General features: G+C 34.1%; 1 protein-coding gene and 1 long non-coding RNA gene across 2 annotated transcripts in view; one reads left to right on the top strand and one right to left on the bottom strand.

Annotated features, from left to right (window-relative positions):
• Window positions 1-11,898, bottom strand: part of scb (scab) — a 39,475-nt gene extending 27,577 nt beyond the window's left edge. Inside the window, exons 1-2 of the mRNA XM_070108440.1 lie at window positions 11,755-11,898; window positions 8,879-9,304 (exon numbers count right to left, since the gene is read on the bottom strand). Coding sequence (XP_069964541.1) covers window positions 8,879-9,141 — 263 coding nt within the window. The 5' untranslated portion in view covers window positions 9,142-9,304; window positions 11,755-11,898. The remainder of the gene's footprint in view (window positions 1-8,878; window positions 9,305-11,754) is intronic.
• Window positions 4,799-7,045, top strand: LOC118680889 (uncharacterized). The gene is made up of 2 exons (XR_004976525.2): window positions 4,799-5,428; window positions 6,726-7,045. It is a non-coding gene; the product is annotated as an uncharacterized lncRNA (long non-coding RNA).
• Window positions 11,899-24,759: the final 12,861 nt, after the last annotated feature.

The raw sequence follows: 24,759 nt of genomic DNA, 5'->3' as shown, positions 1-24,759 counted from the left end.
TTAGGAAATAGAAAATAGTCACATGGTGATAGTCAGGCGAATTTGGAGGGTGGTCGATGAGAGAAATCCGTTTTTTCATCAAAAACTCGTTTATTTATTTTCGATACAAATAATTTTAGGGATCTTTTCCACCAATTCAGAACGATTCTCATGAGTCCTCCGATTTGTATGAAGTTATGCGCTTATTTAAGAGGATGAACGAATCTTTTAAAAACTGTAAATTTTTAATAGATAACGCTACATGTTGTATGCTTTCAATATAAAGTTCGGTTATTTTTGGGACTAACCTTATATTTATGGATCGATTCAACACACTTTTGTTCATGTTTCTTATTTTAAAACTCAACGCAATACAAAACGAACTCATTATCCATCGATCTCATAAAAATCTTATTTCTTGAACATTCTGCTATGAAATCAGAAATCCGCCTCTGAAAAGGCATTGTGAGCAGATTGTGGTCCTGAAATTAATAAGACGATAGCAATAAGAGCATAATCTACAACACGCGTTCATCAAGTTGGACAATTTTTCTTCTGTTGAAGAAGAAAACGTAGATTAAAGACCTAATATTTTCGCTTACAACTTTTTCATTCACCAGCCTATATAACAACACTACATCAAACACAATACAGGTAGGATTGAAATGTGAGCTTAATACTATTGTCTACAGAGTTAGTTCGAGAAAAATTAAGAGTATGTAGGAATTAAGTGGCAGTAAAATAATAACATTTAGAACATGAGCGCATCTTCGAGTTTATGTGATTTATCTATGACAGTCTATCCATCAGTTAAGATTTAGGTAGTTTATTAAAAGTAAAGCAACAAACAATGGCAAAAAATTAACTGCGTCTCCATAAATTCACTAATTTGCTATAAGAGCTTAAACTCAAAATATAAACTCAAAACAAATAGAAATATTTTTGAATTGCTTTAATTAGAATTTGTAAATATGTACGTGTCTACAATTAAATTGGGTATATGTATATACTTGTACGTACATACTTTTTGTATGTGCTTATACTGGGCTTAGAGTAAGCTTGATGTCAGCAGCTGTGCACAGCTCTTTTTTTTTAGTACGTAGTCTTATATGTATACTTATATATATAGTTATATGTATGTATGTCCATAGTATATAAAAGAATTTCAAAGAGACCTGTAATAAAAGCATGCAAAACGCGAGTATTTTATGAAGTCACGACTCCAATCAAGATATGAAGGTCGTTGCGGCTAGAATTTTATGAACAAACTGTATTTAGTAGAAGTATACATATGCACGTATGTATGTATACAGAATTTTTTTGTGTAAACATATATGTGTATGCACATATAAATAATTGCTTTGAAAGCTTTTGGGCCTAGCTTTTCTACAATTTATGCCACAGAAATGCTTTTGAGAGGTGTTTCTAGGCGCTCCGTGATTTATCATTATTGAACAAGAGGGAGTTTGTTGTAAAAATAATTTTAAATTAATTAATTTTTTGTGCAACTTTTAATTCAGAAAGCCAACCCGAGCAGCCCTGACACAACTATGTCCACCCGTCAGACGCGCCCACCTTCTTGTTCAACCGAATCCAGTTAATGTATTGCCTCTCTGCTTGCTTCGTATTCATAGCAAAAAATACAAGTATTTCAAGAATAATAAAAAAATCGAATATAACTTTTATTGTTTATTTTGTTTTTTTTTTCTCTGCGCCGCCAGATTCATTCAAAAGAACTTAATAAATATTCATAACTAGCGAAGGTGAAAGACGTCATTGCAGTCATGGATAAATGAATAAGCCCCCTAGATAATACAACACGGCATCATGCACACATGTCAACTTATAAGCACTAAACGCGCACACACACACAAACACATAAGATTGCTTAGCGCCTGCTTGCATTAGTCATCGTCGACTATTTATCTGCATTCACTTTCGTTGGCACATCTGTTGTTGTTGCCCGACTGAGAGGGGAGCGCTGACATTGCATGCAACTATCATTCCATGTCGTCTACGTTTATGGATTTCCCGTTCCCGTTAATTGTGCATTTATACAAGTGTGCCACCTAATAAGGCATAGCTGGGCTTGAGGAAATCGGTTTGCATTGCTAATGGGTCTTACTAGTCCGGCTTTCCATTTAACAATTGTAATTATAATTGCATTGTAATGAATACACTGCATTAGAGAGTGAGAAAACAATACTTGATAGTAAACATAGCTATGTATATGTGTATATGTATATGTGTATATGAATATTCCATATGTATTCGAAAACCGCTACACCGAACTCAACCAAGTTATTTGGCAAACTATGGAGAGGGGGAAGATTTGATGGGATTACAAATGAGGCGAAGTGCTTGGAGAGTATAGACACTTTATCAATGACAAATATTTGCAAAAACTGTCACAAATCTTCAGTAAGTGGGTTTCGACAACTTTAATCATTCACGAAAGAAATCGGAAACTTCTCGAATATCTAAAAATATTGTTTACAGATTACTATATAAGCCTTTGCGAACTTTATGAGCGACATGATTTCTAATTTCAATACTTATTCTAGTTTTTTGAACCGTGAGGTTCCCAGATGGCTAAAGCTTCTAGATAGATAAGGCTTCTAGTTCTACAGAGGGCTGGACAGAAGCATGAGAGGTGTTCCAGCGTCTCTTTCATGCCTACTGCTCTGAGCTTTCCGTCTGTATCGTCATTAGTTATGGTGTGCCCATCCGACTCGCATGTGCTGCCAGTAAATTGTGAAATGTCACTAGGTCAACAACCGTCCTGCCATTTAGTCAATACCGTTTTTCTTCAGAGCTCTGCACATTATTTTGGCGATCCTGCATGTGCTTAAGGCATTCCAGCTCACCCTGATCCGTCAGTCGTTTAAAAAATTTCATTGTATATCGTCTTTAGTGACTTCCGTACTTCTTGTACGGGTTCGGTAAACAAACGGATGGCAGTTTTAGCAATCTCATCAGCTATTTCAGAACTCTTTAAGGCCTCGAACACAGTATATATGTATACATCCACTTTCCGGCAGCCATTACATCTGCGGCCTCCCTATTGACGTATAAAACTAGTTGTTTTCATATTATTTTCACATTGACAATTTTACGTAATTTACTATTTTGTGATCCCGATTATATTTTCTTTTGCTTGCCTGCTGTAGTTTCTAATAATACGCTAATATATACAGTATATTTGTTTTTAAACATGTCTATCCCTTTCAAAAAAAAAAGAAACATGCCATTTTTTATTTCGCAATTCTAAAAATATATTCAGCGCTTCTAGCGCAACGTCACAAATGAGATTTCAATGCCAATGGCCTTTAAAGCACGTTGTACAGGGTGTGTCTTCAAAATCAAATTGAACGATTCTCATAAACAAAAAGTGTTTGTCGAATAGCGTGGTTCTTGACAGATCAGCGCAAGTGAACAATAATTTTAGAGCTTTCATTAAAAATGTGTGAAATGCGGATTCGATACAAAAGTGCTGATTTCACCAAAAATCGGTTTTATCATTAAATTTCCTCTCCAGTTTATAGCAGTGTCAAAATAATCCGAAATTCCGTAACAAAGATAATATTTTTAAAATGTGAAATCCTTATTTATAATATTAAAGGTAAATACTAAATACAATTTTTTCACATTTAGCTATTTTATTATCATCACCGTTTTGAAGTAAAAAAATCATATTTAAAATGGAATATTAATACGTAGGTATGGTGTATACAAAAAAGAGCAGTTTCAGTCCTTCGAAATGGAGCAAAAATACTTAAACATGTGTGAAAGAAGTAACAAAGCGTTTTGCGCTAAATAATCACCCTTTATAATCAAAAGAATTAAAATGAATTGACAGAGAAGCATGGGCCATCACATGTGACTACAAGTCTATACAAATGCATACATACACATACACTCACACGCAGAGCTATCGCAGCACAAAAAGTGATAAAACCCGATATTATCGATAAACATAAAGAAAGCAGTTAGTTATGCCGATAAGCTATTAGACTAGGCGAGTTGCAGAATGCTGATCGACTTGGCAAGACAAATAGAATTCCAAGTATATAAATATATGGGTGGATATACATATGTATATAAATACAAAGTATCACGTGTGTGTTTATTTGAAGCTTACACCCGAGCATTCTGGGTGCTTTCTGAGTTCTGTCTGTCTGTGTGTATGTAAATAAGTGTGCAGCTGTCAGTACCTTACAAATAACAAATTGTGACAAACGTTTAAAATGACAGCACTACAAAATAAGCACAAAAAATAAACAAGAACAACAAAACGTAGGAACAATTTTTTTATTTCGTAAAGAGTGGACGCAAGTGGGTATTGAGCAAGAATAGGTGGATATATGTAAGCACCTAGATATTTTTCCATATGTACACATTATTATTTGTACACAAAAATTTATAAATAAGTACATACATGGTATATTTGAGACGAAATGTCACACTCGTTAAAGTCGAGTTGCGTCGTAACTCAGTTATCGAGATTCTAATTAGTTAAAAGCACCACTTTTGATTAATTTTGTTTTTATTTCAATATATTTATTAGTTATGTCGATTCATATTTTTGTACACCAAAATCATCACAAAGCACTTTCCTCAAAATTTAACAATTTCGAGTTAAGCGGTTATGCCCTGCTGATACAAATAAATCAGCGTGGGAGCAGAAAACACAGATAAGCTCGTCCACAACACCGATTAGTATATTTGTATGCATTTGTTTAGGTTTCGATGGTGTGTGAAAAGCATTAAAAGTATTTTATTGAATCTCTGAGTAGGTTTCGTTTCTCATGTGTTTAAAAAAAATACAAAATATTGAAGTTCTCATAATCACGTGTTAGAGTTATCGAATTGCTATGTATATTATAGAAAATAAATATTGCGCAGACCGATTGCGATACTAGCCGAGAAAATGTACATTAAGATCAGAAAATTTCCGGAAATTTTTGGCCCACAATTCCGGCCGTTTACGACGGATGTTTTCGCGCAAACGCCCCAAAACGCTCAAATAATACTTTTTATTGACCGTCTGTCCCGTTGGAACGAATTCATGATAAACCAAACCGCGAATATCGAAAAAAAAAACAATTTACGGAAACTTTCTGGTTTCATGGTCCAACATGTTGCTACAGAGTATTAATGAACGATTTTAAGACCATAAACTCGAGGTGGCGTATGTGCATCGCTTCAGAAGGAACATATTTTGAATGCGTTTGAACTACTCTTGTGTTCCTAGTATATATTATATATACTTACATATATACATGCAGCGCAGTGAAAGTTAAACGATTTTAATCGAATAATAAATTAATTAATCTCAACATCTTCATCTTCCGACCTTAGCCATAAAAAACTTTGGAGGATCAAGTACACTTTTTATGAAAATTTTATTGAAGATCGCGTGCAATGAAACCGATTATGTGCAATAAGAGTAAGTACCAAATACATCAATACAATGGAGCCTAAGCAAGGAACTCGCCTTGTAGTAATTTGAAGCTCAAGATATTTGCTATTTGCTTCTATAACTTTCATAAAAGCTAAGAAATAGATGTACATAGCTTCGAAAATATTTAACTATGTCCAGCCACCACTAGTGAGATATCATGTCTCCTTATCTTTGAGATATTGTCAATATACCTTTTCACAATTCAAAGTGAGTCAATGATTGGGAAATCTTAGACAAATGTGATTGGCAATATGGCATTCAAGGAGCCTTGTTACGTTATGGAGAGATGTATGACATTACCTAAGCGTTGCAGTAATCAGGCCACAAAATGGTTTTGGTTATTTAAAAAATTAATGTTTTGTTATTACTAGAACAGAACTAACGAAGGTCAAAGTTAGATAAAAACTAAATATTGTTCATGGCCAGCTCAAGTTTTAGTGTAAGTATATGGTGGAACCGGGAAGATCGCTTCAATAAAGCTGGACTGTTACTATTAGAAAAGAGGAAAGGACATTGACTTCGACTGCATCGAAGCTATAATACCCTTCAATAGTACATTTCTTATATCAACTATAAATATTATAACTAAATCTCAAAAAATAATCGACCACAGGTTTGCACCCAACGGAAAACATTTTGCTAGTTCTTTCTAACCACACATGGCAATTTAATAAGTAAAAAAAAAATATTTTATGAACTCTTAATCTTTATATTGATCGGTCAGTTTGTATGACAGCTATAAGCTACAGTGGTCCGATATCCACGGTTCCGACAAATGAGCAGTTTCTTCTTCTTCTCAGAGATTACCTCATCTTTCTCGCGAAATTTATTTCCAGCGAGTGTTTATACTTGAAGTTTGACAACTGTAAAAATCGCTGACATCCTCACTGACTCAACTCAACTACTGTATAGGTAGAAACAAACAACGATCTTGAAAGTTACTAGAACGAGTTCTATCACTTCATATTAGAAGATTAGCACATTTTCAAAAGAATATGGATATTTAAAAGGAGTTCAACCAATAATTTTATATCAATTTTATTATTTCCTGATTTAAAGTTCGCGCTTCCCTTGTTTGGATTATTTCTGATGACTTTACTATATAATAATTTATTTCTCATAACTCTGAGTCTTCCACAGCCATCTCGAATCCTTCAAGTTAAATTGTGCTTTATTTATTTGATCTCTATTTTATTTTATTTATATACGTACATCATATGTTTATTTATACAATAATATACGTAATAACAATAACAATTTTTCACCATTTATTCTTAACTAGCAGCAGACTTGCAAGCAACACTCACTCACAGAGACGCTAATTGTATAAAGAATTCATGCACGAATTTAAATGGGAATAAATTTCTTCATAAGTTCGCCTTAAGTCTGACGTAAGTTTTCGTGATTTCTTCAAGTTATGGAAGATCTTTTGGGCGTATATAAGTAAACTTGTTTAAATGTACATATCGAGATACATATAAAGTATATAGCTATGAGCAAATGGGTAATGATCCACTGCTAATACCCGGTATTCTTACTCAGTTATTATTATTTTCGTTTTTTTACTGCAATTTGTTCCAATAAACGACTATTTGATTTGTATTTTTTTATGTTTTTTTTTTGGAGGTGTTGCCCATATGGGTGGTGTAATTGAAAGCTAATAAATTAACCAAATTTATATGTTAAGTTGGCAATTATAACGGTTCTTCAGCGAGCTTTGAAAAAAAAAACCAACGAAATCAAAACGGAAATCGATCTAAAGCTCTATAAATTATTATTATACTAGCAAATCAGTTTTGGTTATGGGCGGTTCATTTATACATTAATTGAATAAATGATCACCAAATGAAATTATGTTATGATCCCACACAAACCATAGCCGTTTCTTTTATAAAAAGAACTAGAATAGAACGAGACTCTTCTCCGTCAACGCTTTAGTTAGAAGCATTTTCACACTTTATTATAAAAATACATGGCTTTAGACGCTTGGGAACATTTAAAAGTTCTTGAGGAAAATTTAATAGTTCAAGTTTTTTCAAGCATTTAATTTTCTTTAGCCTTTTTTCTGTAAAGTATTCTTGTGCTCTTTCGACTTACTCATCCAGTTCACACGAATTTTAAATTTACTTGTATTAATTTTTTCCAAAAACTATCTCAACTATAAATTTGATGAACTAGGTTCTTTATTTTCGACACTTATTTCCTTTTTGAAAAAAAAGTTAAGAGGATTCATTATGAGAGGTATAAATGTACCTAAGTACTGGTATAACCAGGTCATCAATTTCAAATTAATACAAAAGTTAAGAGTAGCCTGTATCGATTAGACTTTTGAAATTTCTCATTGAAATTTGGGAGTACTTCTGCTGATATTTAAGTTTTATAAACGGTCTATTAAAAAATTTACTCCGATATTGTAGTACTGCTTTAGATAATGAAACATGCTTAATTTCGCCGAAATATCTTGTTAAATAAAAGTTTTTCCTGACAGAATTAGACAGGTAAGTGGAAATGAAAATAAACATTCTTGATGTTGGTCAGAGACTGGGATCGCACATAGAAATAATCAACCGCCCGGTATGTCTAGAGCATATCAGTTAATCGAGACCAAAAATCATTCCTCAATTAAGTAATGCTACACTAACATAACTTAGGATGAGCTTGGCAGATCTGGCAGACCTTAAAGTACACTTTTCAACTACCATAAAGTAATATAAGTTCTCCAGTTAATTCTGAGACTATTGCGTTTAAATATGTGATGTAAATACTCGTACAATTGCTCTCTTGGCTCAATATCTTTAAAGAGAGTACTATTGCGTATGGTAAAATAACAACAAAGTTAACCAACTGAAAAATATACAAGTGGAGTAAACAATTACATATGTTGAGTTGGTTTATGCCAGTTTATACCAGTTATTTGTTTGATTCTCCCCTATAATTAGCCACCACAGATGGATATTAATGATTTTTTTAAAAGCTTCAAAATGTTTGCTGGCCAGACACTCCCAGAAGGAGTAACGTATTTGAGACACAGTACCCAAAACTATACTTAATTTGGTCGAAATTTATTGCTTTGAAGTGAAATACATGTATTACTTAGTTTTTTTTTCGTTTTGCCTACACATCCCACGAACTTTCTTCTTTTCAAGAAAATCTAATTTTTTACTTTGTTTTGTGGCATTCATTAATATCATAAAAATACCACACATTAATTTGCTTTACGAGTCCAAAGTGGAAAATCATGGGAATCAATTAATTTTTGCAATCAAAATTTGAAACCGCAAAAACGAAAATACATAATGTATCTGTACAGTGAGCATTTGAATATGATTGTGGGAAGGCATTTACATAAGTGCATACATATAAACTAATATACGAACGTATGTATGTCACTAGGTATATTTAACTGCGATATATATCTATTGCGGCGAAACTCACCTCGTCGGTCGCATCACCAACGTGTAACCGAAATAGGAACTGCGTGTTTGCGGCTTGAAGAATTTCAAGTGTTGCGGCGCTGGAACTTCAAAATTCGGTTGATTCGCGAAGTTGAAGCTATCGGCGGGCCAAATCAAGGCGAAAATGCTGCAGAACAGAGCGATGTAGGTGAACGGCTGGTTGCTGGGCAGTCTGCGGTGGTTGTTGCTTTTGTTGTTTTGCTGTTGCGTTGACATTTTGACACGTTTCGATTGATTTTGCATTTTGCATAAATTTAATTTTCTTCACTGCTTATTCTATTCACTTTTCTATGTGGGTTGGTTTTTGGACCTAGACCAATAATTTATCACAATTGTAAAATTTGCTCGATTGAATTTGGTGTTTCTGTTTCTGTATGGTATGTTTGTCTAGGTGCAATTGATGATACTGAGGTAAATTTGTTAAAATAAAAGTAATTTTTTGTTGACCTCGGCTATGTGAAGTGGAAAAAATTGTGTTAAAAAAAATCAATTGGTTGATATATTATATGAAGCTAAGAAAGGCTCTTAAATGTAACGTGAAGGTCCTCCGCTTAACGGTTTTTTATTTGCTGCTTATTATCAAAACTTTTAACTACTTGAAAACAGATTTCGTTTTATGCATTTCGTAGTAAATTGAATACTCTTCAAAAAAAGTCTATATCAAATTTTTCGTAAACCTAATTGTTTAAAAGTATTAACGGTTAAAATTTGACTATTTTAAGGCAAATTTGTTTATTTCCATTGAATTTTATAACTCAATGAAAAAAAATTGTTTTGAATTGCAAAACTCATAATAAACCAACTGAACGACAGGAATCAAATGCGTATATGAAATGTTTTTTTTAATTGACGAAGTATCTTCACGAAATTTGGCGTGGGTTATTGTCTAAGGCAACGGTGCCGTCGCCGAAGAAATTGCTCAGATCAAATCACTTTAGTATACAAACAGATCGATCAAAATTCTTGTAATGAATATTTTGCATTTTTGAAGGGTATCATAGCTTCGGTGCAACCGAAGTTATCGTTTTTTATTGCTTTTATTAAAATCAATTTTATTATCTGAATTTTTAAAATTATTATATAGTTTTTTTTTCCAAATTTGTATATTTTTATCCACATTGAACTCGTAAAGCATTCAGCATTTTTGCTATATATGTATGTATATATGTGTATTATAATATTATTATAAATTTTTTAGCGCTTCACGAAATACTTTTGATTTCTTTTAGACCCCGCACTTTTGTATTTCTCAAGCAATATTTTTTGCAAACACATATGTATGTATGTATAAAAACCACATATTAATTAATTTTTTTGTTATGAATTCTTAATTAGCATTTATGCTGTCTTCCTTTAAATGTACAATTACTTCCCCTCGCAATCGTCATTAATCACAATTTGTGCGCGGAACTCGTTTCTATTCTCATCTTTGCCATTTCGGACGAAAAATAAAGTGAGCTCAACCACCAAAAGCGACTTGTGACTTTCTTGACCATATATATATCTACACACACATACACGCATATACATATGTGTTTGTGCATGGCAATTTTCGCGCAATTCAACACAACACCGTCTTTTTTGTTTTCCAACTCCAATTCAATAAATGTTAAATGAAGCAACTGATAAGCACTACAACAACAAGAACATACAATCAACACTTGGAACACTTCATTTCACTAATTCAATTAAATCGCGTTGCGACAGCAACAGTTGCAACGCCACTCCACCAAAGCGTCACGAATAGATCACAACTGGACGCGCAGCGAAATCAAACTAACGCACGGACCAGCCACCGGCCCACAGTCGGAACTCTGAAACGCCGTTTATGCGTGCGTACATATGTGTATATGTATGTAAGCGTGCGTACGTGTGCGCGTTTTTTTTTATTTTTGTTGTTGTGCGCTTAATTTGCGTTGCGTTGCGTATCAGCCCACTGGCCGGTAAGGCCGCGCATCACTTGCAAAAATATCTCTAGCCCACGAACTGATCGCCGCTGCTCGCCCGCAATGCTTCACTGCTGACTGTTCACTGAGTAAAAGCCGCAAAATGAAAAAAAAAAACCAAAAAAAAATTTTACAAATAAACGACAATCGCGGCGACGGATGTGACGATTTTCTCCACTATTTTTACACAACACCCATTTTTTTTTTGTAATATTTTATTTTTTTGAAATTTTTTTTCTATATTTTTACGCTTTTAATCTTCTCTGCTGCTGTTCTGTCGTGTTAAGCTTTGCTATTGTTGTTGTTGTTGTGTTTGTTGTGATAACATTTATAAGTAGTATGTCCGTTTATTAGTGTTGTTGCCGTGGTAATTGCAGTTCGTTATACGTATATATGTATGTACATGCATGCATACATAAATACATATATGTATGTATATATATACATACTATTTATATATTATGTACATACTAGCTGCATACGAGTCCAATGCTCGATTACACCACCGGATAAGTAGCTTTTGTCGCCCGTTGCACGTATTTCGAAGCGACTGCAAGACAACACGCTAACGTCTGCCTACAGACTCCACTAGTAGTTAGTCATAAAGACTGATTGTGCAGCCCTTATTATATATAATATTTAAAATTAGTAGCAATATCAACATATGTAGTTGTTGTTGCTGCTGCAATAGCAATCACTTTTATAAAGTTGTTGTTGTTGTTGTATTTAAAAAAATGTATCAATTTGTTGTTGTTGTAATTGGAATCACTTCTATAACGTTCTTGTTGTTGCTGCATTAAAAAAAATTATCACTGCTTTGCAATTTAAGATATTTTTTTAAATTAATACACCCATAAATACACACACATCCTCACACGAACTTCACTTAAATCACTTTAAAGCCACACACCTCTACCGCCCACTTCGGCGCATGCACTTCACTTCACCGCACCCCAAATTCCAATTCAACTTTAACTCGTCGTAGTTTCGCGCAAGTTTTCGAGTTTTCAAACAACACCGACTTTTCAACACCAGTTTTGTATCTCTTCGCTTTGCAACCGTCTTCGCCAACAATTCAATTGAAAATGACCAGGCTTCATTGGCCCTAAGCTTGGCTCAGCGCCGCTCAACTTTAGTCTGCTGCGTGCAGTCGTACGCCGAGCTCTCCACACCGGCCGGTCGTTCCATTCCACTTTGTTTACTATGCGCCTTGTTGTTGTCGGCACCGGCGCCAATTCTAGTTGTCTCTGCATTTGTGGCTTGCTGTCTCTCAGTTGCACTGCGAGCAATTGTGAGCAAATGGGATCCATGAGAGATGGTGAGAAGTATAGACGAAAATAATATCACACATTCAACATAGAAATATGCGAGTGCATTGAGGGGGAAAACAAGCGAAAAGAAAATAAATAAATTAAAATAAAATAGAACACAAATTGAACTGCTCAAATGAGAGCTGCAGGGAGTTCCTAAAGGGTGGTTGGCTGTCCCATGTGTGTGCACGTGTGCAGCTGGGTGAGGGTGGTGAGCGCATGCATGTTTATAAAAGTTACACTCTTGAGCAAGACTGCATAAATTTCACCGAGAAAGCTTATTTTCTAATTGAATCACAAATTAATTTTTGTAAAACTGATTTGTTTGCCTATTTACCATTTGCAGGATTATATTGTAGCCAACAAAGTATCGAAATGTTTCACGTAGTTGGTTATCCTATTTAATCATACCAAAACCCTTCAAAGGTTTGGAGTGTGACCAAACTCACTTTTGTAGTTGATTTGCTAATTTTTTTACACTGAGTTCCACTAAGTCTTATCTGTGTACTAAGAGGTTTGGCTGTCTAAACATAATAACCGAATTTACGAGTATATGGACGCCTTTCCATTGCAATATCATCATTACAGAGATATAACTAGCGCACGAATGTAAATAATTCATATTTATAGAGTTTATAGAGTTCTTCAGACTCATTACATACCTGAACTAATCGGTGGACAGTTCTCATTGTCGCTGTTAATGCCAAAAAATCTTTTCTGAACAGTACTGACTTCTCTATACCACATAAAATAACGATATTAAGAACAGATTTGCTGCTTTATTGATAACTGAGCCTAAAGTTACATTCTTTGGAAGAAGTTGGTCTTCGTTACATTTTTCAACTCACAAAAAGTCTATTATCAGAAATAAACAAGTGATCATGATGGCTTTAATCAGGCAACCCAAAACCCCAGTCACTTCTGCAAGAACTATTAATTTGGCTCGTTGATCCCAATGAGTGGAAAATATGTTGAAGCCTTCCCTAAATACAATATAACGTAAACGCCAAATAAAGCTCAAAACCCCTCTGCTGATCGTTCCCACGACACCCCGGTTTACCTATTCGGAATGGGTTCTGATTTTTATATGGCCAAGAACTGTCAACTCATTTTTTTTGGTTTTGCTAAATGAAAAGTGTTGTGTTTTTGACGAATAGCGGCACTATATCTTCTAGGTCTCATGGAACATAAGGCTACCCAAACTTCTTCGATTAATGCCCATTACCCACATGATGCCTTATCTCGGTATACTCGTAAATGTCGCTGCTTCATTCGTAAGGACTTTTAAGTTTCTCATGCTACATTTTTGCTCGTCACTGTCAATATTACCCATCATGTAGTGACGCATTGCTAACTAAAAGGAAACCCGATTCAATGGAAATATTTGAGACAGTTCTGTTTTGTCTGAAGTTCAAGTACAGAAGGTCATTTAAAAAAAAATATATATTACTGGGTGACTTTTCTTACTTTACAAACTAAATCTGGGGAAAGGATTATACAGAAAAGCCCAGGCAGTTGGTTGGTCAAGAATTTCCTAATAAAACCACATTGAACTTCTGATTATTAACCATAAAATTAACTGACTTCAATTCTATTTTATGCATCACATCACACTAAAAGAGAATTATAACAAATTTTGTATAAGTAGATAACTATGACAGAGCGCTTACAGCTCTTATGCACAGATATTTTAATGGTGATAAGGACAATATTTATAGGCAAATAAGCCTATTATCTGATAATCTTGCATTTGCTGTGGATCTCCTATAAACTTTCAGAAACAGTAGCTAAGTATTGGGCTCATTAAGTGGGCAGAAATTTTAATAATCAATGAAGATTTTATGGGACATCTTAAAGTAAAAGAAATTATAATATTATATATACATATATAAACCTACTTTTGACATGACATTTTTGATTGTCAAGCTACTGACGATTCAGTAATGAGAACCTGACCAGCTCTAACAAAAAGCGCTTTTGTTGGTTTCCATTAAGTTATCGCCGTTTATCTGAACCAAAATACTGAATCACCATTAAATTGGACTGATGGGCTATTCTTTGGGGCTTAGTAAGCAAAAACTCTTATCGCGTTGAACATGATGATCAACACTTCGTTATTTACTGTTAATAGATAAGAGATTATGCTAGCGTGGGTTCACTGAACTTCCATCTAAATATTTTTATTTATGTTGCTAGAAGTAAATAAGTGAAATGCCCAGCAAGTAGGTTATTTTAGGTTATTTTTTTTTTATACGAACGTACGATTAATTACATGTGCCAGAATTTAGCAAGTGACGAATCAAACAAACAACTGTTATTAGTCCAAGAGACTGGCATAATCAAGTAAGGATGGAAAATTTAGAGATTATATTTAATTAAACAATATAAGTTGATGCTGTTGTTTTCTCTTTAAATTTTGTAACTGAAGAACAGAGCAGATAATTGGGAATCTAATAAAGCGACTTCAATGTTACGATACGCATATATAATAAATATGTAAATAAGATTGCGAAAGAAATAATAAAATATTTAGAATAGAAAATACCATCGGCGTTATACATATATCGAACCCTCTTTTAATTTTATAAAGTTTTTAAAAGCTGCCAACACTTTTCAAAAATATTTTAAACTTCGGTTTATTTTAGCTTTCTAAACACGGGCTATTTTAGTAATGTTGTTGTAATTAGTTGTTAATCATTGGTGCAATAGAGATTTGTAAATAGTAGGCAACCCTACTACAAATTACTTTCAACAGCAAGCTCTTTTAAAAATTTTAAGCACTAACAACAGGTGTTTCTTTATCCTACATTAAATAAAAAAATTAAATATGTCGCATCCAATCGCAAGACTATCTCAAATACTTTTAAACAATATTCCATTTGAAGCTATATTGTAATATTCGTTTCTTTTATCAATTTTATTTAAAAACACATATTAAACAGATGGCAATCATCTTCAAAAATTATTTTTAAGCTGACCTTCAATAGTAAATATATTGAATCGATAGTCATATCCTTCTTATCTATCAGGTGGCAGTTTTTATTAGTTTTAAATTGGTCGAATATGCATATTAACGTGCATTCCACGAAATTATGCAAATTCGTTTTAAGGTTAATTGGGATTTGCGAAATTTTGAAAATTTCTTAAATTTATGTTGTTTGTAGAATGCTGATTAAAATTTTAAATTTTTCAAAAAATATCACTTGCTGCTTATCAAAGCAATTAGCTGAAACAAATTGCTTGTCGTGAATGGAGTATTTTTTGTTATTATCAGCTGAGCTCACAAAATCCTTACACAACGGTACATAATGAAATATTCGAGTACATACTCACTATTGAATATAATAATATATGTACCATATATATATACACAGTATGAATATACGGATGGAAGTGCTTTTTGTGCATTCGAAACACTTTTTTTTAATTTTAAAACAGCCTTTGGTTGTTGTTGTAATGACCAACCGTAAATAAATTACAATTGGAAATGAAATGGAAATTGCTGACAGCAGCTTGTTAACGGCGCCTACAGATTGATAGTCGTTACTAAATTTAAAAATTATTTGCATATATTAATGCACACATATTTATATACTTACTATGTATAGGCAATTATACTAGTATGTGTGGATGTCTGTTTGCCACTGTTGTGTTTCCCCAGATTAAGCGCGTGCTGCGGCCATTGGCCATTGTCCATATAGAATGTCACAAATGCTTACATATGTACATATATTAATACATACATACCTATACGTACTTATGGGAATAAAAAGTGCATAATACTAACCGACTAGCGCTTCAGCTACATATGCATTCATTAAATTACAAAAAATGGCACGCCGCTGAGGCGCGACAAGTTGCTCAACAAAGGTTCCGATTATTGCGTGTACAAAGATGCAAATACAATAACAACAATAATGAGTTTAATAGTATATTTTATTAATTATGAAATTTATGCGGCTATAAAAGTATTATTAAAGCTATTAAGCCCTTACTTGTATATTATAGGGTTTTCCAATATGGTTTAAGGTCAAGTGTTTTTTAACAGAGCTATCTTTTGGTGGGGCGTTAATGCATCACTTGGTCATATTTTGCCTTCGCCGAGACATACGTAACCTACCACAAACTTACATACTTTAACGAGATTAGTTAAAGCCAAATTTTGACTACACGTTTATTTCCTTGTATTTCTCATTCTTATACCCAGAATCTTGAATGAGTTTGTTGTTTATAGAATGTCTTAGCTTACTACCTTGAGGATAGTTGGTCTAATACCTTCAGGATAGTTGGTCTAACTAGGAGGCTATATACAAGCTATTTGTTTTGGTGATTTCAAATAAAAGTGAGACAACAACAATCTACACTTTCGTGAATTTCCGCGCGAACCATGTATAATTTTTTTAAATAGAACCTACTTAGAGATCAAGAGGTTATAGAAAAGCTAGCTTTCCTTTCGATATATGAAAGAAATCAATAAAAACCCGAATCTGATCGAGAAGACGCAAAAATAAATTTCAGTTCCGAAAAAATCATGCCAAGGGGATGTCTTTGAAACGAGAGTAAATAAGAAATAATAAAACAACAATACGGTGAGTTAAGCAAAGTCATTGTGAGAATCAAAATTAAAATAAAATATTAAAATATTCAGTTTCTTTAATGATGGGTTTATAGTCGAGTCAAAATCGGAGTCGCACATAAAAGTCCAGATAACAACCTTAAATGAGCAATTACAAAACATACAAATAACTGAGCTTTTACTCGAAGAAGGAAATTTTACCAAAAGTGTTCAAATTGGGAAATCTGAAGGACAAATAGTCAATCCAAACTGATTCATCAGTTAGTCTTTTGGGTCGGAAACCTTGCTACTCGGACAAGATTACTTTTCTTTCGGATTAAAGTTTGAGAAAAAGAACGCAAACCACCTTTAATTCAAAAAATTACAGATTTTTTGAAGAACTTATTGAAAATTACTATACCAAAATTTTTTTTTACAGAAACGACTTAGTTGAAGCCTGTGGTTCCGTAAATAAATTCTGTTGGGTACAACTTTTATTATGCGTTTCATTATGCCTTTCTTTCTCTCTATTTGATTAATCCAAATTTATACGAGTTATTCGTTCGACTCACAACTCTCCTAGGTTCGGTCTGTGTCAAATATTATGCGAAAAAGTATATTTAAAGGAAATTAGTTAAGTACATTTATTTAGAAGGAGAATAAGTGACTTTTAGGAATTTGTTGCTATGACACACTAGGTCCATCATTACTTGTTAATTCTTAAAGCATTGCCGCTCAACATGCAAAAACTAAATTACTTTTTATTTCTTCTATTATTAGTCCCACATAGGACGGCATAAGAGGGTCCCTAAACGGGGCAATATTGTTTGCATTCCATTCGAATGGCACATGCGTTTTTTCTCGTTTAATTGCGATTTCCATGCAACTTAAACCGCAATAGCAACAGTAATGAAACTCCCGCTGCAACAACAAGTAACGGCAACAACAATGATCAAAACAACAACAACAAACCACCACCACAAGTTCGTGAACTACACGCGACTACTGTTCAAAGTCACTGCATTTGTGCCTTTGCGCTCGAAAAAATTATACCAACAACAACAACAACTGCACACAAGTCGTAATAGGTCGCCCCTTACTTGCTGGCAAAACACTGAGAGTGAGCTAATGCATGGAGTTACTGAAACGTGCTGAACGCCAAAAGAGTAAAAATGTGTGTATGTGTGAAGCTACCGAATGCAATTGAAGGCAGCGACAGCGATTAGCTTTCGGAATAGTTGTTGCTATGCGCAAATGGTGCATTTAATGTGGCATGTTGCATGGCACAAAGCGTGTCATATGAAATGTAATGCGTACGCGGACAGTTACACAATATATCTATACATATATGTATGTGTATGGTCATTTAAATACACATATACACTTACATATGTGTATACATAATTTTATGCATGCACTTGTATGTATGTCATTTGTAGAGGAGCAAGCCGGCCTACTTGGTACTTCCCTCACAACTTCTATTTACACGCACATACACAGATACATATGTGAATGTTCTAATTATACTTGTGTCAAGTGCATTCGGTGGCTTCTATTCAAGCTCCCCGTTTCTGGCGTCGCTTGTGTATGATGATTAAGTTGATTTTGATGTATTATTAAGTCACACTAGACAGGGCACATGGCCTTTGGGGTGACAAATCACACACATACATACACGTACTCATGCAATGGAATGTCCATACAAATATGCTATGTACATAAGTACTATTGTACAAACAAATATAATTTTTCTAAGCTATCTGGCAGCTTGTCAAACAATGAAGCCGCCAGCAGAAAACGTTTTATAAACAAATATTGTGGAAGCCATTTGGGGATTTGACACTCGTAAATATTATATTAAACAATCAGAAATACTTTGTAATATTAACTCAATTATCCGGCGAATGATATTTACATAGTCAATTATGCAATCAGAAAAACACATTTAATTGAGGAAGATTCAGGGACTTCAAAATCAAATACAACCAGTCTGTAAATTTAGAAAGAGAGAGAGAGCGACCGCGGTAGATTATTGGGTGACCTAAACACGGTAATAGTCTTACTTCATGACCTAAATTTTGTAGTTGAAAATTCTGCTAGTTAGCGCCAGAGTTTAAAAGGAACCGAATTTTCTCATACTTTTGTTTGAAAGCCACGGATGCGCAGGGTTGACTGTTGTAGCGGAATGACAACCGAATACGGATCGAAGATAACGTTATTTGCTTTAGAATGTCATTAGGCGAAATTATTTTTATGGAAGTCATCGTTTCTGAACATTTCCCCAAATACTTACAGTGATTGCAAATTTGTTCCTAAAGGAAAAAACTAGACCAACTGGTCTCATATATGATTCAAACTTCACACGACTACCAAAAGTGATTTTGCCAACATGGGCAAAACAAATTTACTTAAAAGCGCGAATTTCTCTCTGAATATTTTCTATTATTATATTGGTCACCACAGATTTTTTATTTGGTTATAGTCTGATTGCATTCTCATGTTCAGCAAAGAAATTTTTTCCTATCCGAGTCTGAAGATTAGAGCCGTAACAGAAGAATAGTTACTTTTTCGACTAAACATAGGTCTGAGAAGAGGATTTTTTGATGAAAATACAAAATACAGTAGCCACAGGAGAAGCGTTCTATCAAAATGAAACGTGACATGATGAAGTGGCAAACCTTACAGAATACACAGACAAAATTTGACATAAGCCCGTAAACAAACATGGCGGCCACGAGCGGTCAAAATCATATCGTCCCTACTGCTAGACGCTGTATGTATATATATATACAAGATGCTTTCCAAAGTAAACAGGACTTTTAAATAAAAAGATAGAACAAATGGTTTTATCGGCAAAATCAACTAATTTAATTCAAAATAGTCTCCTTCTGCTTTAATACAGCTTTTTGCACGGTCCAAAAGCATGTCGAACGTGTGTTTTAGCTCGTTGCCCGGCATCCACGTCTGCATAACGCTTTCCTTAATCGGCAAATGCATTTTTCCGAAAAGGTAGAAGTCACACGGTGCCATATCAGGTGAATACAGGGAGTGGTTTATTGTTAAAATGTGATTTTTGATCAAATAATCGGCCACAAGCGTCGATCGATGAGACGGTGCATTATCGTGCAACAAACGCCAACTTCCATCTTTACGATATTCGGGCCGAGCACGTCGAATACGGCGCACCAAACGCTTCAAAACTTGGCTCATTTCTCATTTATGTCCTCACGATCACTTTGAAAACGTTGAAACCACTCGTGCACTCTGCTACGGGATAGGCAATCATCGCCATAAACTTGTTTCATCAATTGAAACGTTTCGGTAAAAGTTTTACCAATTTTAAAATAAAATTTAATGTTGGCTCTTTGTTCGAAGCTTATTTCCGCACCGATGACAAAAACATACTGACACTTTAAACGCAATAACTTCACTTCCAATAGATGAAATGTCTTGAAATTTTTACTGGAAGTCGATAAAAGATAGCAGATTCTAACGCAATAGTCGACATGGCGTCACTAGAGTTTACTTTGTTACTTTTTTACTGTTTACTTTGGAACGCACCTTGTACTTTATAGGGTATCCAACATTTCTTTTTGGGGGTTACAGATATCGTGGCAAACTTAATATACTCTGTTCAGGATATACAAATATGTATAAGGTGTTTATAACGAGAATCCTTAAATATCAAACAAAAACTATTTTTACAATTTTCAACACGTAAAACCTATCTTAAATAATACAGATAATACAAATCTACTCTAGGTCATTTTAAAAAACTTACTTTTAATTGTGTCATTAAATTTGTTATAATTTTGCGTAAACAAATTGATTGCAATTAAAATTACAGCATATACCAAAATATAATTACCAGTAATCTCCTACGCTCAAAATATTCAAAATAACAGTAATTATGTATGTTCACAACGTATACACTAATGCTCACAAAATTTTGCGGCAGGCCGTAATTATAATTTTATGAGCTCTCTTAGCCAATTTAATACGATTTTAATGATATTCATATTTTACGGCCGCCGTTTTAGCTTAATTAATTCCATCGGCAAAGTAATAAGTTAGTTTGTTTTAAATTTGTACCCACACTTCCGGCGCGGCGTAGGGCATTGTCACGTCGCCGTTCTGAACCGACAGCCAACCAATTGTGATTTAATACTTGTAGTTGTTGTTGTCTCTGCTTTTTTTGTTCTATCTTTTTTTTCAGTTTTTGACGCGTGCTTTAATTTGTATGCCCTCATACATGTGTACTCGCACTTAGGAACTCGGTAATCATAATTTACACCAAATTTTGCAGGTGTGCGGTACGCTGTTTGTATGTTTGTAAAGATGATTTAAAAAAACTCCAACTTCCTTTCCACGAATTCACGCTTCTGATCTCCAGCGTGTTCTTTTCGTAGTTTATTTATCGCAGCGCCAAAAAATCGGTTCGCTTAAAATTTATTGTCTCAAAAATAGCAAGAATAAAGAAGTGAAATTGTCTGTTTCGCATATTAATTTCATGTTGTTATAATCGGTATTCTTTAATGTATAAATTTGGTCTTGAAGGATGAAATATTTTAAATTTTAACATTATTAAGTAATTGGCAGTGCATAAGGGTCCGCCAAAACTTTTTAAAAAGAATATTAATAGAAATAATTTTTGATCTTAAATTTCGACAGAGGTCAATTACAAAACTTACTAAGAAGAAGTTGTGGTAAAATCATCTCGAAATTTTTTCCCGACTGTAAATTTTTCGCCAGACTGAGTTTGAAAACTCAGATTAGATTTGTATTAAACTCATAGAGCATCGTCGATACATGAGGGTCTCTTAATCCATATCTAAGAGTGTTTAATATCACAAACTTCAAATTATTAAGTGGGAATCCAGCTCTCTATCGCTGTCTTTAATTTCACATAACCATAATCTGCTGACATAGCTTTAGACCACTGCGAAATCAAATTTTCAAAAAAATTATGACGGACCAATATTTGAAGTTCTACAATAGTTACGGATTATATGTTTCTCCGACACATTTCTCTAAAAATGTAACTCTAAAAATTAAAAACTCTTTACTTTGTGCGCTTTTTTATTTGCGCGTTGGCCTATAACAGTTTAAGCCGTCCGGAGCCATACATTATTACAGAGCATTTTCGGGTTACAAAATAAAACCTCTAGCTAGAAAACAAAAGAGACTGCAGATACCATTACCCAGGCGTGCCACACACTCACATGTATTGGAGAGCATATCTCACATCTCAATAGTACAAAGATTCATGTAACCCTAATAGTGTCATTTAGCGTCATAAAACCGTAAAGGTTCCAATACAACATTGTATTAAATACAAATAATAAGATCGCTTTTACACACAGACTCTTTTGTAACCCAAACCGGTTTACTGTGGGTGAGGGGACGACGAGGAAAGACGAAGGGACCGTGCCACTCGTGTTTGGGTGGCACGCTTTGTGTTCTTGTTCGTAATAGCTCGCTGCTACCCTTTTCAGCATTCCTTTTCACTTTCAAATTCTTTGAATGGTTGTAAGAGCGCTCGGTTTCAAGTGAATTCGTTCACAAATTTGAATTCTGTTATCTATTTTTTGTATGTAATATGCAAATATGTATGCATAGAATAATAGAAATATTATGAAAAATTGTAAATAAGGAGAAAATTAAGATATAGATTATGGAGTAAAGAAATTATAAATTTTTAATAACTAAAGATTAGGAAATTCCTGTTATAAATTTGGCCTTGAAAATATTGGTAGCGGATATTCAGTACATTCTGGTGGATTAGGGAATTCCCGTCTTAAGTATTTCTTTGAAACTATTAAGCGGATAGGTATTATGCATATTGTTCTACCACATTCATGCTAATTTATTGCAAGCAAAATGTGAGACCACCATCCCAACATACAAATGAAATATGCAGCACGCTCTAAATGTTGCGCAGTCGAACCGCACAAATATTTACGAAAATTTTGTGAAAAGGAATGCAGAAAAACTAGACTCGAGTTGCTGGACTCTTTTTGCCCGTGTGAATGCACAGAGCGACACCAAAGGGAATTTGAGGGTCAAAAGAGTCCCAATGTAAAAGCCTTCTTACTCATTGTAGTTATTATCGCGGGCGATATATATCCTAAAAGATCTTCCAACTTTTCGATACAACTCTTCAGTAAAAGAGTATTTATTTCAAAACAAACATCTCTTTGTGATTTGTCCTCTTCATCATCTTTAAATTTATTTCAGTCGATCATTTTTTTGTGAGGTCTGAGAACAAAAAATATCACTGAGGTATGAGCGAGTTGGAGTAGAAGGCATTTTCCACGGCGCTTTCGCATACCTACATAAATATTCATAAATGATATGTCCAACACGTTTATTTGATATCTTTAGAGCGCCGGCTATCTCGAGTCAGGCGCCCAACCCACAAGACCTTGACAAAATAGTGTACAGTTTGTTATGGTATACATTTCCGTGCGGTGAATCATTACGAAAAGAAAATACCGTTATATGATATCAAATGTGTCAAGTCAACTATGGTAAGTAGTCGCCATCGGAAGTGTGACCAAACAATTTATTTAGCAATAACCAACAACAGTAACATTATTAAATTACAAATCAACATTTGCAAAGAACAGACATTTCACCAACAAATTTGCACGAAGAATTGCTCCGCAGTATAGAATCTACACAGTTCGACAGCGACCATGTCTGCAGCCAAGTTTTTCGTTCATTTGATTCCTCGTCAAGCTTTTGACGTGCAATCAACTTAGTAGTTTTGATACTCGAATATGCCCTCATCCACGCCGCACCATCAGCGCCCAATCAGTGTGGCGCTCGTGTGACAAAAGACAAAAAAAAATGTGCTTGAAATTTAATGCGCCACAGTGTTTGGATTAATTTGTGTTAGAGTAACCGTAACGCCACTTCGGCAGCTGGTCGCCAAAGTGGTGAGCTACCCGTATAGTTGATATGTGTGTGTTTGTAGTTGTTGCAGCAATCAGTTAGTCAATCAGTCCGAGTATTTATTGAGTGCAGTTGGTCATATATCGTTTTACGAGCGCTTTTGTGAATATGGTATATGCATACATACACTGGTAGAGGGTAACATACTAGAATATACGTATGTATGTATGTTGGCATGATTTTCCAGTTTTTATGCATTTTCGGAATTAACCCAGCGTAGAATTCGGTAGTTGAAGGTTATTGTAAAACGAGCATTGAAATTCAAACTTTTAAGTTAAGTATACATTGGCCAGAATTAATGTGAACAAGTAAGGAAGAGCTTTGTTCGCATGCATCCGATCATTATGTATATACTCTCGTAAAAGCAAAAGTTTTTAATAAAAATTTTGTTCATAAGTTCAATATTTGTTTTCGCCGAAATTGGAGCGATTATAATTAAATTAAAATTTTTTTTTTAAATCTTTAAATTTATGTTCAAAAAATACCATTAAAATGGTATATATATTAACCGCAGTATGAGCTATTCGGAAAGAGACGAAAAACTTAAAGTTAGGTATATTTCGGCTATACTAAAGTCTGCACGAACTTCATGATAAACTTTATACTAAAACAACGAAAACCGTTATATGTTGTACAAGTATATAAGGCTACTGGTGTAATGTATTGACCGATTTCATCAGAATTTGTCGACAACTACAGTCCGTTCAAAATAAACAGGTTAACTAAATTTCAATTATCAAAATATTAATGTTTGCAAACGATATAATGACAACAGAAGTCCAAAAATCATTATATATTAATTTTATCGATTTTAGGTACTAAAGCACATTATTCTCACGAAAAGATGTCTACTTAATTTCATTAACATATCTTACCAACACATCTTACTCATACACAGGTTTCGGTATCTGGGAGCATGAAAATGAAATCATGGTCGGCCATTTTTATATTAGAGATGCCACACTCATCATCACTGAGGCTTGATTTATATATTTTAAAATAAAATAATCGGTTGTAGACGTGGCTGCAGTCCGATTTCACCCATTTTCCAACTTAGAATAACAATATCAAAATTACGCTTTGCACCCAATTA

The sequence above is a fragment of the Bactrocera oleae genome, chromosome 4 (assembly GCF_042242935.1).
Source record: "Bactrocera oleae isolate idBacOlea1 chromosome 4, idBacOlea1, whole genome shotgun sequence".
Classification (NCBI taxonomy): domain Eukaryota; kingdom Metazoa; phylum Arthropoda; class Insecta; order Diptera; family Tephritidae; genus Bactrocera; species Bactrocera oleae.
The sequence above is the reverse complement of the archived record's forward strand: the minus strand, read 5'-3'. Positions and strand labels throughout refer to the sequence as shown.